Genomic DNA, 17,518 nt, shown 5'->3' with positions numbered 1-17,518 from the left:
ATTTAAACACAATGAAATATTACTTCACACTGACAATTTTAACAAAATTTAAAAAAACCGAAATAGTAAGTGCTGGAGCAGGTGTGGAGAGGTTGGGATACTCATACATTGCTAGTGGGATTGCAAAACTGGACAACATCATGGAAAACAGTATGGCACTTCTTTACTGTAAATGCAAATACCCCATTCTCCTGTAATCTCTCTGCTTGGTATATACCATAAAGAAATAAAGCACAAAGCATATGCACAGCCCTGTTTTTTGCAGTAATTTCTGCAATAGCAAAAAGATGGAGACAATCAACACCATGTCTGTCTGCAGAGGAATGGACAAGCAAATTTTGGTACATACACACAACGGGCTATTATGCATCCTTAAAGACAATAATGAGTCTGTCAAACATCTCACGACATGGAAAAAATAGAAGGACATTGTGCTCAGCAAAGTCAGTCTCATAAAAATATTTTATGACACCATAATTTTAAAGGAAGAAAGAAAAATAAAAATGGATTTCCAGCCAAAAGAAAGGACTTTAGAGATTATGATGAAGCCCGGGTCTGAATGTGTGTATGTTTGTGTGAGGGGGTGGGTGGCAAGGGGCAGGGGATTAGAAGGGTGGGTGGGTAGGAAAAGAAAAGAAAACAAAATACAATGAAGAAGAAAATAGAACCACATATATTGGGGCTTAATTGGATACTGCCACCATTTTGAAGAAATGGGCTGTGTAAATACATGTAGCATGCTTTCCTTGTACATGGTACGCTCTACAAATAAAAGGGAAATGAATATAATTAACATTTTTTAAAAAGAGGGAGACACGGGAAGTGTTAAAAAAAACCTCTGGATTTCTGACCCATCTGATGCCTCAATACCAGTTTGAGTGTTTACAAAAGGAGGAAAAGTAAACTTGAAGCTAACTTAAATTTTTGTGTGACATACAAGCTAAAAAAAAAAAAAAGGAGGAGGCAACAAGGCAAAGTGACTTGAACAACGTGGGACAGGCAAACTACCAGGGGAACATGTGTGGGAAGGACATGCTACTTCCTACCCGACATCGCACACTGGAATTTGGGGGCGGGGTGTACATCCAGGGCCCCAGACTACAGGACCCTCTCAGCCTCATGCATCATCAGGCCAGGCCACCTCCAGGCCTAGAAGAGACCCAGAAGGAGAAGGCAGAACAGAGGAGTAGTTTTCCACATCACAGGAAGGCCTGGGGGTTCCATTCCATAATCTCTCCACCCTGACATAGCTGTTTCCACTCTGCCCGTTCCCTTTGCTCAGCACCTTGTGCGTGCATGGCTTGCATGGGTTTACGACTGCAGTCCGCCTGTCATATTGCATCGCCTGGTTGCCCTCTCGTGTGCGTTTCAGCTGTAGGAGAAGTTTGGTATGGAGTGGGTTACTCACACAGGCTGACAATCAGAAGTACAGCGCAAGTAGACTTACATCAAGCTGGAAGAGTCCCCAGGGAACTTCTTTTAGTGCATTTTCTGAAAAATCCACATCCTTGAGATGATTTTTCCAAAAAACAGCCATTTTATCTGGCAGAGACTCCAGGGCATTTTTGGATGCTTTGCAGCATTTCTAGGAGTTTGATAAGAAAGAGAATGAGGTGTCAATTAATTCTTTACAGGTAGTGGTGCCTGTGTGGTTGTTTTCAGTTTTGATGTAAAACAAAACAAAACAAAGCAAAAAAAACCCCCAAAACCACCAGAACCCAAAGCCATTAAAAATAGATTCTATAACAAGCATCATTCAGCGTTTGGGTACCATAAATGACACAGAAGTTCAAGTCCACTCTAAGGTGCCTCAGTAGAAAGGGCTGTGGATCTACATGTTGTTGCTAGGTGCCATCGAGTCAGATCTGAGTCCTAGACGGAACCATGGCCGGATCCTGGGCCATCCTCACAAGTGGTCTGAATATTTGAGCCCATTGCTGTAGCTGTCCTCAGAGAACTGAGCTTGCCTCTGTTGGACAGAACTAACCTGCATCAGTGATGCAATCTGGGTAGAGAGTTCAATGGGAGCTCCCTGTGTGAGATTTAGGGGCCAGTGCCAGGCTTTTGACTGGATTACATGCCTGAGACACTTAGCTTCACGAGGTGCTAATTGATGACTGCTCACCTACACCATGAAACAATCCTGTGATGTTTCCTTTGAAGTGCCAACTTGGCTAAGCTGTAGTGCCCAGGTTGGTTTTGTTTTTGATCTAACACAAGACTAGATGCTGTGATGAAACATGGCCCGCGAGGCTGGCCATTTCGACATGCAGAGGGGCTTGCAGCTCTCACAATGTTAGGCATGGTACTAACCAGAGGGCAGGCCCAAGGATCTGGAAATGCTTTCAGGTTGTTTTTGGAGACATTCAGGTAAGTGAGTGACTTGAAGGAATGAAGGAAAAGCGCAGGGAGTTCTGTCAATTTATTGTCAGCAATGTCAAGTTCTTGCAGTTTCCGTAAACCAATCCAGTTAGTGACTGGGGGGAAAGGATAACATGGTAAAAAAAAGCCCGCATGATTATCAAGAGGAAAATGAAAAAATTAATTGAGATTACAGTTGATAAAACATACCATTTTCTTCCTCAAATAGTTTTTCTAAATAATTTTTCGAAGCAATCAGCTTCTGAAGTTTGGAGAGGTACAAAAATCCAACTGGGAGATGTGGCAACTTATTGCCAGAAATGTCAATTTCCAGGAGCCTGTGGTGGGAAAGACAGAAGGCAAGTAATCAGTATAAAGAAGAAAAGCATAACTTTTCAAATCTTCTCTATGAACAAGGAGGTGTTCTTCTTTACCTCCCGGCACAAGGCTAACTAACATGCAATGAATATGTAGCATATGTTTTTTATTCTGGTGAACTGTCACCATGTGCTGTGTCGATAAAAAAATAATTCAGGAAGTCTGAAGCAATAACTATTATCTCTTTGCTGGGCCCTCTTGTTGCTGGCCGACAGGGAATAGGGACTTGCTTATGTCTGTGATGGTGGCCCTGGGCGGTGCCAATGGCTCATGAGCTCCATGCCAACTGAAAAGTTGAGGGGTTGAATCGCCTAGAGGCATCTTGGAAGAAAAACTTGGCGACGGACTTCTAAAATGTCAGCCATTGATTGTGCAGAACGCAACAGAACGTGGATTGTTGCAGAACCAGTTAGGTGAAAATAACACTTCATTCAATCTCTCTTTGGACCCATTTAAAATATCTTCTGGCTTTTAATATTTCCTACTTTCTTTTTGATGGAGGTTTTTCTCTGGTTTATTAAATTGAACTATTTATTAATTTGCTTTTTTGGTTTTGTTTTTCCAGTATATGAAATTCAGGATAAGTAAATCTATAGAGAGTTGTTCAATTAATGGATTATTGGGGGTGGGTGGGAGGAAAGGCTGGAGAGAAATGGGGAGCTGGTCACAATGTGTAAGAGAAGGAAGAAAACATTCTGGACTGATTGGGTGATTACACCAAGTGCACCATATCAGAATTATCAATGTCAATAAAATTATTTTTTAAAATCAGCCACTGCAACTTTTATAGGGCGCAGTTCTGCGGTGACACGCATGGGGTCACAGAGCTGACTGGGTGGCAGTGTCCACGGCAGCACAAGCTGTGGGTGTCTCAGGGCGGTTGACCTCTCAGACCCCGGGGGCTCGCCCACCTAGCCGACAAAAGCTGCATGGGTGGCAGTGACTGCTATGCAGACTTTCTAGTAAGAGCTGTTTCTCATTTTTTGCTCGCGGGGCCACGGGTCATTATTGGCTCGAGCTCTTTCCAATACTGCCCTCTCCTTCTTCACTTAGAATCTAACCTTTAGAAATCAGCTCAAATCCTTCATGGAATGAGGCTCTCTATGCACTTATTACATGTGTGTGGGCGTGTGTGTGGGTAGGTGTGTGTACACACACACACACACACACACACACACACACACACCAATGAGTGTAGGGTCTCCACCTCTCCCCTACAGCCTTGAGTTTCTTCTCAAGGTTTCCTGGGAAAAGGCCGGAGATCTCCACCTTGTCTGTTCCAGCAGAACTATCCCTTTTTCTTTCCCATCTTGGCACTTTTCCCTGGAGGTGGCATACAAGAAGATGCCTCCAGGCCCCTGCTCCCTGGCCCAGGCCGCTTCCAGGTCTCCTGTGATTTCTGTGTGCAGACCCAGACATGGCATCTTGGGTAAGGCTAGTCCACTTGGCTGCAAGGAAACAGTACAAACCAGCGGCCTGAGTAACATCTTCCCAGATCTCTCCGTGATCACTTGAAAAAGCGCCAAGAAGCTGTTTCCCAAGAGCTGGCGCACAGGCCAGCAGAATTATTTTTTTGTAATTATAATCACCACCATTAAGTAGATTCCAAATCTTAGCAACACTCTATAGGGTTCCTGAGGTTGTAAAAAATTTTTATAGGAGCATATAAGCATCATCTCTCTCCCAAGGAATGGCTGCTGGGTTTGAACTGCCAACCTAGCAGTTAGAGGTCAAGTGCTTACCCAGCAATGCCACCAGGACTACTCACTCCTTAACTATTGGTGACATATTTGTTTCCAAAACCACAAAGTAACATTGGGAAGCGTAGGTCAGAGGGCAGCGTCGTGATGCGGCACAGGATCATACCCCACACACCTTGAGCAGATGATTTCATCTGAGGACTGCACGCAAGGCAGCTCCCCCAGGTGGTTGTCGGCCAGGTTCAGCTTCCGGAGATTGATGAGTCCCCAGGGGATGACAGAGGGCAGGGAGGCTAGGCAGTTGGCAGAAAGGTTCAGCTCTGTGATCTGGCAGGAGATGTCTATCAGCCAGTCGAGGTCCACCCAGGGCAACTTGAGGTGGGACCATTTCACAAGGAGCGCCTGGGGTTAGAGATTGAGGAAAAGCACACACTGAGGTAGGCCGATGGCTGGAGTAGGACAGGAATGGGGCGATGATTTATCCCCATGTTAGCCTTTCTGTGCCTCCCAGTTGGAGTCCCAAGAGGTTCCGGTACACCAGTGCCTTTCAGGGCATCTCTGTAGGGCCTCAGCACCTCCTCCTCCAGACTGCGGAGGGAGCACGGAGCCTGTACAAATGTGCTCCATCTCAGCAGAGATGGAGAGATGGTGCAGAGGAGGCTGCTGATGCTTGAGGACCCGGAACCCTATCTAGGTTTCCTGGCTCCTTCTATGGCTGTTCCCCGGAGGCCCCACGGCGGTACTGGGAGGACTGCCAACAATCGGGTGATGGGAGCAGCAGAAATTATCTGGTTAAATCTACACCAGTGGGAAATTTTCTTTTCTTGGGCAGGAAATCCGTTTTTTGGTTTGTTTTTCCAAAGCAACTTGGAAAATTCATATTAGAAAATTAAAGGAGCATAAATTTAAACAAAATGAGTGCCTTGCACATGGGAACATGTAGCAACTCATCAGAGACTGTGGGAAGACACCTACCGCCAACAGTGGAATAATTTTGCCCTCGAAGTTGGCAGTGTTGGAGGGACTTCCTGACCTGGCCACTAGGTGGGGATGTGTGTCTTGTCTTCACTTCCTTAGGGGTGCTGCTGCCACCTTTGGAAAGGCTGGTTGGCTAATGCCCTGGTATTTGAGCCAAGGGGTGCAAGACTGTCTCTCTCTGTGTGCCTGTGTGGCACGTCTGACTATTTCTTCACTGGTCTGGTGAAGAGGGACAGGCAATAGCGTACCAGATTGGGGGTTAGTAAAATAAAGTCTCAGCTAGTTTTTAAAAACAACTCTGGGGCTATTTCATTATTTTTACTGGTGTACTCCCACAATTCTGTATTTTAAAAATTTCCAAATGGCAGAAAAATTCAACTAGTGCATGAGTAACCATATACTATTCATCGAGTTCCACAAACTGTTAACAGGCTACTACATTTCCTTTCTCTACACAAAACATTTAAACACATTTTTATAAAACTTTTTGCTAAATCATTTGAAAATACATGAACCGACATCATGATACTTCATTTCTAAATACTTCAGCATGTATCTCTGAAGAACAAGATTTTGTTTTTACAGAATAACCATGTAATTACCAGTTTCAGGAAATGCAACATGGGTATAATACTGTTAAACCTACACTCCAGGTTCAAATATTTCCAGCGTGCCCAGAATTGTATTTCGTCACTATTTTGTTACCCGGTGCAGGAGCCACTTGAGAACTACACATTGCATTATTTTGTCATGTCTCTGCCCTTTTCTTCATCTGGAAGAGTCCTCCTGTCTTTAAATGTCTTTTTGACGTTGGCATTTTAATAGTCAGTCAAGGTGTACTGTTGAATAATGCACAATTTGAATTCATGCAATTGTTTCCCAAGGTTCAGATGCAAGTTTCTGAAGCTGAACTCCTTTGACAAAAACTCACAAAGCTAATGTCCAGTCTTTCTGAGTACATTCTATCCAGAGGCACAGCAGGTTGTTCTGTCAACGGTAGCGGTGACTTTGACCACTTGGTTAAGGTGATGTCTGTCAGAGACCGCCTTTGTAAAGGGACATTTTACCATTTGTTATTAATCAGCAATCGTGTTCAATATCTTAAGAACTTGTGATAATCTCATTTTCCAACATTGTTTCATCCCATGTTTTTAGTATCCATCACTGCTGTCCCTTGCCTAAATCAATCTGTACATTGGTAGTTGCAACCAAAACTCACTGCCATTGATCTAGTTCCAACCCATAGCAACCCTACAGGACAGGGTGGAAGGACCCCTGTGGACATCCGAGTTGGCAAGTTTTACAGGAATAGAAAGTCTCACCCTTCTCTTGCAGAGTTGCGGGAAATAGAATTCTCCCAAGTCGTCTCCCCCAAATATATGTTAGACTTAGGACACTGCTTGCAGTTAATGGCATATGATCTTCAAGTTACCTCCCTGAAGGCAGTCAGTTGCCAGACTACTGTCTGGTCCCACCACAAGTAGGGCCCACTCTCTGCTGTTAAGGACAATGGGCTATCTCTCCTTAAAGGCTTGCTGCCATCAGTCTGGTCCTTGCAGATGAGGTTTGACCATACTCATAACGGTTTCTATAGTGAGCCAGAGAACAGGTCAAACCTACTCAGTGACACCCAAAATTAGGCCACCATCATGAATCTAGAGTCCACCCATCTTGTGTCACACGTATACCTTATTCCCTTCCCCTAGATCACCCCCCCCCCCCATTACTGTATTACCTAGAGAACAACCCTTTCCTGTGACGCATGTCTTCACCTGTAATTAGGGGGCTTGCACGTCCTCAGAGAATTTATAAGCCTTGTTTAGCAATAAATCTCTCTCCACGTGGACCACCAAGTGAGGCTGAGGTGACTCCCTTATTTCAATCTTTCTATCTCTCATGCTCTCTGTGACTTTACTATAATCTTTACTTATGCTTGCTGTACAATTGTGCCTACCAGACCCGTGATGATGTGTTACGGGCTGGTTTCCCTCACACAGAGGGGCTGGTAGTTTCGAATTGTTGACCTTGCAGTCAGCAGCTCAACACGTAACTCTGTGCCCCCAGGGCTCTGGTGGTTGCAAAGTCATGAGTTTTCTAACACCATCATTCCTTCTACTGTCGGGAATTTTTCTCTACAGAAATATCTTTACTTTAAGTATCTGTTACTTTACTTTTTAGTGTTAAAATGGGCTCAATAGATTGCTTATTCAAAGTAGCACAATTCATTATAATTATTATTTTTTAATTCTCAAGTGGTACCCTACTTGGTCAGTAAGAGTCCCATCAAGCTGGTCTCTGTCTTCCTTGGATATATCTCTAGCAGTTTCTTGTACTTTTTAAATTCTTGATAAAAACAATATGTAGCCTCCTCTTGTATTTCCATGTTCCAGTCCTGGAATTAGCCTGATTCCCTTTAGTGGAAATGATATTTAGAAACTAAGATTTGGGCACTAAGTATGGATATTGCTATTGGGTATTGTTGCTCTGGGCCCCTTCATCAGATACAGTTATATATTTAGAATGCATTGAGAAACTTCTAATTCAAATTTAGCCACAGAGGGTTCTTCCTAACCTTTCCATAATTCATAATTGCAGCATTCTTCACCTTATTTTTGTTTTTAATCAGTTATGTAAGGGGTCTGGATCAGATAATGTCTAGTCACTTTGGAGCCAGGATCCTTTCTGGCTTGTGGACCCACGAAAGACAGTGGCTTCCCTTGGGTCCAGGGAGTGATGCTCTTCAGAAGTGCTTGGGGGAAGTATGAGAGAACCAATCCAAGAAGAGGTGAAGGAAGATTGCCATGTGGGTCCTTTCAATGCCAAGTCAAAGAAAGCCCTCCGTGGTAGTTACACAATCTCATGTCAAGTTGATAAATAAGAATAAAGGGGTGCAGTCTAGCATGTCAATCAGGTCACAGTCTGGTGATCCCTCCTTGTGGGTGTGGTCTTCTCATGAGGATTCTGGGACTCTCTCTTCCTCCCTGGAGGTGGGACATACTCTCTGTTATGCATTCCTGTTGACAAGCCACATAGAGCTACACTGAGGGTATCCAGAGCCCTGGAGATGCTTCCACCACCACTGGACCCACAGGACTTCCCACCCATCGACCTGGGATCTTCCAGCATTTGGCATCATTGCATGAATTGCGTGAGTCTGAAGAGGAATTCATGGGCTAATATTCAACTTTTGGGCTAATATTGAACTTATGGACTTGATCTGAACTGGGCTGGGATGTTTTCTTAATATATAATTACTCTTTGATATATAGCTCTTTCCTATGCATACACAAGTGTCCCTGGATTTGTTTCTCTAGTCAACCAAGACTAACACTTAGGGCTTGATTTCCTTTCTTTCTTGAGTTCGGAGGCCCATCCAGGCTGGCCACTAAGGCAAGAGCCTACATTTCAATCTGATGCTCTATACTCATACTCCATGGCCACTAGGATAATTAACACTAAAATTATTGAATCTTGAACTAAAATGGCAGCTAAAAGCAAGATATAAAGAAGACTGGTTTTGGTTTGATTCTTAGGTGTCTGTTGAAAGTCTTATAAAATTCTGTATGGCTGATATAGTTAAAATTCATTGTGCCAACCTGGCCGATAAACACACACGAGGTTAGCTGAAGGGTGGAGAGATAAATGGCTCGGTGAGCCTCGCCTTTCTAGTTCTCAGGTCTCTTGCTTTGTGATGGTCGGACCAGGGTGCAGCTGCCTTAGCCAGTTTTCTTTACCTCCGCTGGCAAGGCTCACTTCCTACAAGACATCCCGAGGAGAAGCCGCATGGACCTACCCTGATGCAGCCCTGCATGCTGGAGCAGCCGTGTGGAGACCCCTGGCAGTGCTGAGATGTTTACACGTTCACTGACTCGGCTTTCCTCCTGCAGTCGGCATCATAGTGTGTGTTTTGTGAGATGGAGGAGGACTTTGTGGATTGGTGTCGGGCATATTGGCTATAGTTGGACTTGTGGGCTTGGGCAGCTGGGTTGGGATGTTTTCTTGATGTGCACTTACCCTTTATATAAAACTCTCTCTCATACATATGGATTTCTGTGGATTTGTTTCTCTAATGTACTTAGACTAACACAGTATGGCCATCAAAAATAAACAGCAAAGCAGAAAAGGATCAGCCTGTCACCATCTCATGCATTAATTATGATACAAATGATCTAGACATGCCCTAGCATCCTGGCCCCCTTCCCAGATCAGCTTAGGTGCTGCTGCTACGCTGACAATGGTCATTCCCCTCCTGGAAGCTCCTCGGTGCAATTTGTGCCCAGAGCTATAGCTACGATCGATCGGCCTGAGGAGCAGGGTCACAGTTTGGCTTAATGACTTCCTGAAGGGCCTTGGGGGTGAGTGTGGGGAAGGGACTTTGGTTCCATTCAGCTCAAACACTTGCTTGCATGTAAGTCCCCCCACCCTCCTCCTATTTATGCTACACAAACTCCTTCCTCCTCCTCCTCTGCACTACAGTACTCCCCAGACTCAGAATCCAACTATTCGCAAAACCCTACAATGTGTCTACAGTGTAGCAGGCACTAATAATGCATGTATTGAGGAAAATCAAGCCACTGAAACCTCTAATCTATCCATTATACATATCTCTAGCTAGACTCTTTCAATGCCATTGAGTTGATCCCAGCTATCCAGACTAGTATCTTAAAACATCAAGGTCCTCAAAATCTTTTAGGCCCTGGCCCTTGCTTTCAGCCAAAGATCTCAACTCCTGCCCTTGGCTATCCCACATCTCCACCATCTGCCCCCAACTCATTTTCTCAACTGTACGCTACCCCTCGCCTGAAGTGAAGTTGATCTGGTCATGGTTCACTCCTTGCATTTCTGTGGCCTCTGGAGCTAGTAAGTGTTCCAAGTAAAGAAATCGGTTGTGGTGGCGGGGGGCACACAAGTACTCCTGGAGCAGAGGATTCAAGGCCAAGGAGAAATTGACAGCTGAACACAGAATTCATAAAGAGGTGGGGCCTAGAGGGTGTCATATCCTATTGTAGGTGGCCTGGTTACTCTGGGAGTGGTAGACGTTACCTATGTGGTATGGCTTGTTATGGCTAAGATGGAAAGGTACTTTGGTACTGGGTCTGGGGTTAAGCGAGCTCTGTAAAAGCTGACTCAAGAATTGGCTTCTATTTTTAAATGAATTGTTTAAATTGTTATAGAAATAAAGATAGCACAACATGAGCCAAGTCAGCACCTTTCCTGTATGCAATTCAGTGACATCTATTACATCAGTTATGATATGTAATCATCACTGATACCCATTGCCAAGTCCTTCATCACTATAAACAGAAGGCCAATGCTTCCTAAATAATGATCTCCCCTTATTCTTCCCCTCCTGCCCTTCAAAGCCTCTGTAAAACTTTGGTCTCTATGTGGTAGAGATTTCTGAGTGGTATGAATAGCAGGAATCCACCACTAACCTAAAGCTTGGCAGTTCTAACCCATTCAGAGGCACACAGAAGAAATAGCTGGTGATCGCTTCTGTAAGATTGTACTCAAGAGAGACTCTTTGGAGTAGTTTTAACTCTGTAATACATGGGGCAGCCATAAATGAGAATACATTCAACAGAAACAGGCTTAAATAAAGGGGGACTTTGAGGCCCTGGGTGGTGCAAATAGTTCATACATTTGACTGTTAACTGAAAGATGGGCGTTTTGAATCTACTCAGAAATTCCACACAAGGAAGACCTGGGTATCTGCTTCTGAAATTCTTGCACACCAGTTTTATTCCGACACATATGGGGTCTCATTCTGTGATTAGATGGCAATTGGATGGTCAGGAGGCTAGTATAGTTTGTTCGTATTCTGCAGGTAGTGTCCTGTCTTTGCTTCCTGCCCTGTGACCACCATCGAAGGAAAACAAATCTCTAGTTTTTGCACCTTGTTCCAGTTTCCTTCCACCTAGAATTTATAGCTCTACTCCCTCCTGGCTAAATTCTCCTAATCCTTCCTGAAATCCCTGGATCAAGAACCATCTTCTTCATCCCAGAATCTTCTCTCCCAATGAGGATATTTGTTATCACCCCCTGTTATAGACATATGCCATCTGCCTCGATCATATCACAGCTATGCATTTCGCAATTTTTAAGTACAGCTATGGAGACTCTGTGTCAGCCACTGAATGAAAAAAAGGTGGCACAGCAAATGGAACTAGTAGTACTCAGAGAGTTTACAATTACCAGGAGAGAGGTGTGTGTCTATGTATCTGGTTTCTATAACTCCACTGGGCCGCTTGAACTTTGTGGATGATGAATATATGATAGCAACTACTCAGCACACTTGCGAAGACGCTTTGCATACTGCTTTTGGAAGAATCATTTTATCAGGAGAAAATCAAAGATATGAGTGGCTATTGGTACCACAACTTTCCCTAGATATGAGGAGAAATCAGATAGCTCAAGTTTCTAGACTGAGCTAGGTCTTACACTTACCCAAATTTGATGAACTCAAATCCTAAAAGCAGCAGCAGAAGGCAGAAGTCTGAAAACAACTGGATTAAATAGTTGGACTACAGGTATGCTTGTGAAATGATTTCTGGGCTGGATGGAAGTTTGCAACTGTCCTTGGGATGGAACTAGCTCCACAATAATCTGTTTAGGGGCTGGGTTCGTTTGGAAGTTTTCATTTGCAAAAGTTGTTTTCTTTTTTGTGCACAAGAGCCACAAGGTTCCCAAGTGTTCACAAAGAAGTGGAGAGAAAGGAAGAAGTATGCATAACTATATGAGCCACAAGTCAGTACGCTTGACATCTACATTTAGCCCAGACCCCTAAAGGCCTCGTTACTTATTTGTTCATCATCTGTGCAGAATCACAGCAAACAAAATTCTTAGGGAGAAAAGCCAGAAATTGTATAATTCAATCCACGAATGTTGAATTGCAAAATCAAAGACAGTTGGTCACAGAGATCCCATCAAGTTAACAGTGCACTCACACCAGGGCAAACATATGGAGAACATGCTCATGTGGAGAACGTGCTCATGTTTATTTGCAAATATGAGTGCTTTAAATGTTAGGCCAAATACCAGCAAGGACTACTCTCCCAGCAAGCACTGTGGGAGACTTAGGGAATTTGTGCTCTTCAGTCCTCGTAGTGAGTAAGATTGTTTCAAGAAGGAGCATATGTATTTAAAGGGCAATTGGCCTACTTGAGGAAGTAGGGTCTGGGAAACTTCTGTATAAAAGAGCCCCTTGTTCAGGAGTGGAGGCTGCATCCCAGGAAGACGACTGGTCCTTTTTACCCGTGGTTTCTGAAGCCACTGGTGATGAAAGTATCTGGGAGATATTTTGATGGCAGTTAAATTTTTCTTGGTTGAAGAAAATATTGTTGGATAAAGGGTTGTATTATTCATAATAAATACTCACCAAACTATGACTGCATAAGCAAAATGTGGTATGCACACATATGCTGTGGATGAACCTTAAAAAAATGCTGCATAAAATAGGTCAAGGAGCAAATATTGTAATACTCCTCTAACAGGAAATAGCCAAAATGGGCAAGTGAAGAGACAGAAAATAAATTACTGGAGCCCAGAGGCTGAAGAATGGGGGAATGTGAGAATTTTTACCTCAGGAGACTGGAAATTTCGGGAGAGGAAAGTCTTCCGCTGTGGGACAGTACAAGACAGTCAATGTCTGTTTACTTAAGTCACACATGTTAAAATGGGGGAAAACAGAGAATGTTCTAGAATTTACTCATGAATCTATGATAGAGGGCAACTTCTTGTTGAACCAACCATTCTGACATGAAGAGGCAATAGAAACAATCAAACAGGCAAGGAAGTTGCAAAAGCAAAGCCTCCAATCCAAATAGAACTGACTCACTAAAGGCTTGAGACCATGCCACGAGAAATCCTAAAAATGGAAATGGCCAGGGCAGGAGGCCCTGTAAAATGGTCCCTACATAAGCTGAGTGGTGTTAATAAAAGAATAATGGTTTCAGAAGAGGGTCTATGCACTGCTATCAACAAGTGGGGACAGACTTCAAACCTGTCAATGCTCTGTGCTGCCAGAAGAGACCATGTGTTGGAGGTGGTCAGCTGGCCAAAATCAGCAGTTCTGGAGACAACCAGCATGCAGAGGCTACAACAGAATAAGCACCCACTGTGCCTTGTCCTTCCCCAGGAGAGATCCTTAATGCAAGCCATCCTTTCTTTCTTGTTAAAAAAACACATCATACAATTCAATAGTTAAGTCACATCAGGGAAAGTTATACAATCACCACCCTATCAGTTCTAGAACATCTTCTTCCTTCTTGTATTCATTGTTACAAGAATGTTCCCCATTTCCCCCAATCTCATGTGCCATGATCCCAAGGAATCCTTTATCCAGTTATTATCTCTATAGATTTACCTACACTGGATTTCATATACAGAAAAACATTAAAAAACAAAAATAACAAGAATAACAAAGGAAAAAAGATAAAAAACTCAATAAAAAAGAAAGCAAAAAGAAAACCTTATAAACTTGAATAAATTAAAAATGGGTCAACTATAGCTCACCCATGCACAAAAACTAACTTAAAGTGGATCAAAGACTAGAATGTCAAACCCAAAGCTATCAGAACCATTGATGTGAAAATTGGGACAAATCTAAGTGCCCTAGTTCAGGGAACACACTAGCTATCAGAAATAGCAAAGGAAACACACTCCATGAAAGACAAAATAGATGAGTGGGACCTATTAAAAACAAAACACTCATATACATCTAAAGACTTCATTAAAAGAGCAAAAAGAAAGCTCACCAACTGGGAAAAGATATTTAGTAATGACACAACAGACAAAGGACTAATTACTAAAATCTACAGCATCTTAAAAGTCTACAACAAGAAAAAAACAAATAATCCACTGAGAAGGCAGGCAAAGGACTTGAACAGATAATTCACAAAGGATGACACTTCACTGGCTAAAAAACACATGAACGAGTGAACTAGCCACCTAGGAAATTCAAGTCAAAACAAACATGAGATACCACTAACACGCTCAACTGTAGCACAATTTGAAAAAACAACTGAGAGCAACAAATGATGGGGAGGGTTTGATGAGATCAGAACTCTTATCCACTGCTGGTGGGCTTGTAAATATGTGAAACCACCATGGAAGGCGATATGGCAATACCTAAAACAGATGGCAATTGAAATACCATTTGATCCAGCAATACTATAACTGAGCCTTATGCCCAAAGGAAATAAACAGATTACAAACAGACGTTTGCCTCCCACTCCCCCACCCCCTTGTGCATTGCAACACAGTGCACAATAGCAAAAAGTTGGAAACAGTCTAAATTCGCATCAGAAGATGATTTGATAAGAAACTTTGGTATATCTACCCATGCCTAAAAAACAGTGAGGAATCCATGAAACACTTCAAGATGTGAACAGAGCTGGAAGACATTGTGCGGAGCGAAATTAGTCAAGCACAAAAAGGATAAACACTGTATGAGTCCACTGTTACAGGAACAAGCGTCCAATGGGTCACAAGCTCAGACTTGTAGGGTATCCAGTCTATTGATTGCGGAGGCGGATACCCTGGTAGAGAGCCTGAATGGTGCCAATGAACCATACACCATCTGCTTTAGGTAAGTATTTTGAAGGTCACCAGGCTGGAGGGCATCTAATGGTCAAGGGTGGGGTTTGGGGGTGGAAAGAGGATTGTTCAATGAGAAGTTGACATAGACATCTTTGATGAGGTCCCCCTGGACAGGTAGATAATCCTGTCAGAGAGAGGGGGGACATGGATGGGACGAGCAATGCAGGAGAGGGGGCGAAGACATCTTGGGGAACACAAAGGCATATCTATTGGTTCTAGGTGTGGAGAGAATGCCTGCAAATGCTTCTGGGAATAGTGGGTGGGGAGTGCCTTTGGCGGTATGCACAGGATGGACCACACTGACCCGGGCTTCTGAATACATCCTGGAGACCCAGGCCAGGCACCAAGGTACACTGGGACACCAAGTCCTGGATCTTCAAGGTGCACAGCATGTTTCAGATGAGGCTCCAGTGAGAACTACACTGGGTGAAGTGTACTCTACCTCAGATGCACCTAGAACTTGAGTGCTAAAGCCAAAAAAGACATGGTGTCTGAGAAAGCAGAAGTAAGCTGCAACGTGATTGGTCAGCTGTTGGTAGGAGGACAAATAAGGTCTTGCTACATCAATGCCCTATATGTTGTATGAAGATACGTATTATTCTAGAAAATTGGTGGCGGTTATTCTGTTTTATATGGTTTTTGTTTATTCTTATTATGGTATATATCAGAGGGGCTATACCATTGAGGTTACCCTCTTGAAGTTGTGATATATGTTTTTTTCTGTTATTCAGTAAAGGAAACTGAGGTAGTTGTTTATTGTGCCAACCTGGCCAATAAACACATGTGGGGTTAACTTAAGGGTGGAGGGATAAATGACTCAGTGAGCTTCACCTTTCGAGTTCTCGGGTCTCTTGCTTTGTGATGGTCAGACCAGAGTGCAGCTGCCTTGGCCAGTTCCCTGCTTCAGCTTGCAAGGCTCACTTTCTGCAAGATATCCCTGAGGAGAAGCCTCATAGACCTACCCTAGTGCAGCTCTGGGTGCTGGAGCAGCCATGTCAGTGCAGAGATGCTTACACACTCACTGATTCGGCTTTCTTCCTGCAGCCGGTATCATAGTGTGTGTTTTGTAAGAGGGAGGAGGACTTTGTGGATTAGTGTCAGACATATGGGTTAATGTTGGACTTATGGGCTTGGACATCACTTGGTTGGAATATTTTCTTGATGTGCACTTACCCTTTATATAAAACTCTCTTATACATATGAATTTCTGTGGATTTGTTTCTCTAAAGTACCCAGAGTAACACAGAAGCCCAGGATTGATGAGTCTATAGGGATAGCAAGTAGAACAAGAATTTCAGGGAGCAGGAGGTAAAAGGGAGCTGATGCCAAGGAATCCAGGAAGAAATAGTACATTTGGAAACTGATTATGGGAGTGATGGTACAGTTCTGCTTGACATGATTGAACCATGCAATGACATGCCATTCATGTTAATGCCCAAATAATAATAAATAAAAAGAACAACAACAAAAAAGATCCAGGAATGGGTTTGGGACTTACTCTAATTCCTAGCTCCAAATTAAGAACAATTAATTCTTACATCATGGCCCTTCTCAATACTCGCCCTCAGGAAGGGAACATGGAAACAACTGGTGCGATAGTGAAACGTGGTGAAGATTTTAGATGGTGCCTGGCTATTAGATAGAATAGCATCTGGGGTCTTAAAGGCTTGTCTCATAACAAGCAGCCATCGAAATGAGATGCCAACTAAATACACATGGAAGAAATACACCATCATCCGTCACTGAAGGACTGTGAAGCATCTATTCCGAAGTTGAAGGAGGGATTTGGATCAGTCTTGAGAATCTCATTTGCAAAAGGCTATGGGTGATAGAAGTCTAAGATTCATTGTGGAACTACATAGGAAATAAGCCCCTGGTGAATTCCTTCTACCCACAATTGAGGAATAGGAGGAAAGTGGTTACTAAACAGAGGGCATTAGAGAGCTAAGTAGAGAAGTTCAAAGGCATAAATTTTACTTGAACAGTTAAAACTTTGTCAGCAGATCACCCTATGATGCATGCTGGGCCTGATCTGGTTTCCAAAATTTTCTGTATTTTTGGTTTGCATTGCTTTGTCTGGTGTTTGTGCATATTAAGAGTATCTCAGAGGAGTTAGGGCATTAGGAGTCACCCTCCTGAAGTTGCGTTATATGTTTCATATTAGTAATGTGATGAACCTATAGAGATAGCAAGTAGAATAAGGGATTTGGGGGAAGGGGATACAGTGGTGATGGTGGTTGGGGAGGGGAGATGATGTCAAGGAGTAGATAAGAAATGTTTGGAAACTGATTGTGGTAGCAAATGTATAATTCTGTTGGACATGATTGAACTCTGGAATGATATGACATGTATTAGTCTTTGTACTTTAGAGAAACAAATCCACAGAAGCTCAGGTATAAGAGAGAGTTTTATATAAAGGTTAAGTGCACATCAAAAAAACATCCCAACCCAGTGCTGCCCAAGTCCACAAGTCCAACATTAACCCATATGTCCAACACCAA

At 43.2% G+C, this 17,518-nt stretch overlaps 1 protein-coding gene across 3 annotated transcripts in view; it reads right to left on the bottom strand.

Annotated features, from left to right (window-relative positions):
- Positions 1-17,518, bottom strand: part of LRRK1 (leucine rich repeat kinase 1) — a 222,323-nt gene that overhangs the window by 107,020 nt on the left and 97,785 nt on the right. For all 3 annotated transcript variants that reach the window (XM_075557945.1, XM_075557946.1, XM_075557947.1), the window contains 4 exons: positions 4,615-4,841; positions 2,572-2,699; positions 2,314-2,477; positions 1,448-1,585 (listed from right to left, as the gene is read on the bottom strand). In XM_075557945.1, the coding sequence (XP_075414060.1) occupies positions 1,448-1,585; positions 2,314-2,477; positions 2,572-2,699; positions 4,615-4,841 (657 nt within the window). The remainder of the gene's footprint in view (positions 1-1,447; positions 1,586-2,313; positions 2,478-2,571; positions 2,700-4,614; positions 4,842-17,518) is intronic.

The sequence above is a fragment of the Tenrec ecaudatus genome, chromosome 9 (genome assembly GCF_050624435.1).
Source record: "Tenrec ecaudatus isolate mTenEca1 chromosome 9, mTenEca1.hap1, whole genome shotgun sequence".
NCBI classification, from domain to species: Eukaryota; Metazoa; Chordata; class Mammalia; order Afrosoricida; family Tenrecidae; genus Tenrec; species Tenrec ecaudatus.
Note: the sequence above shows the minus strand (reverse complement) of the source record. Positions and strands in the feature narration are given on the sequence as shown.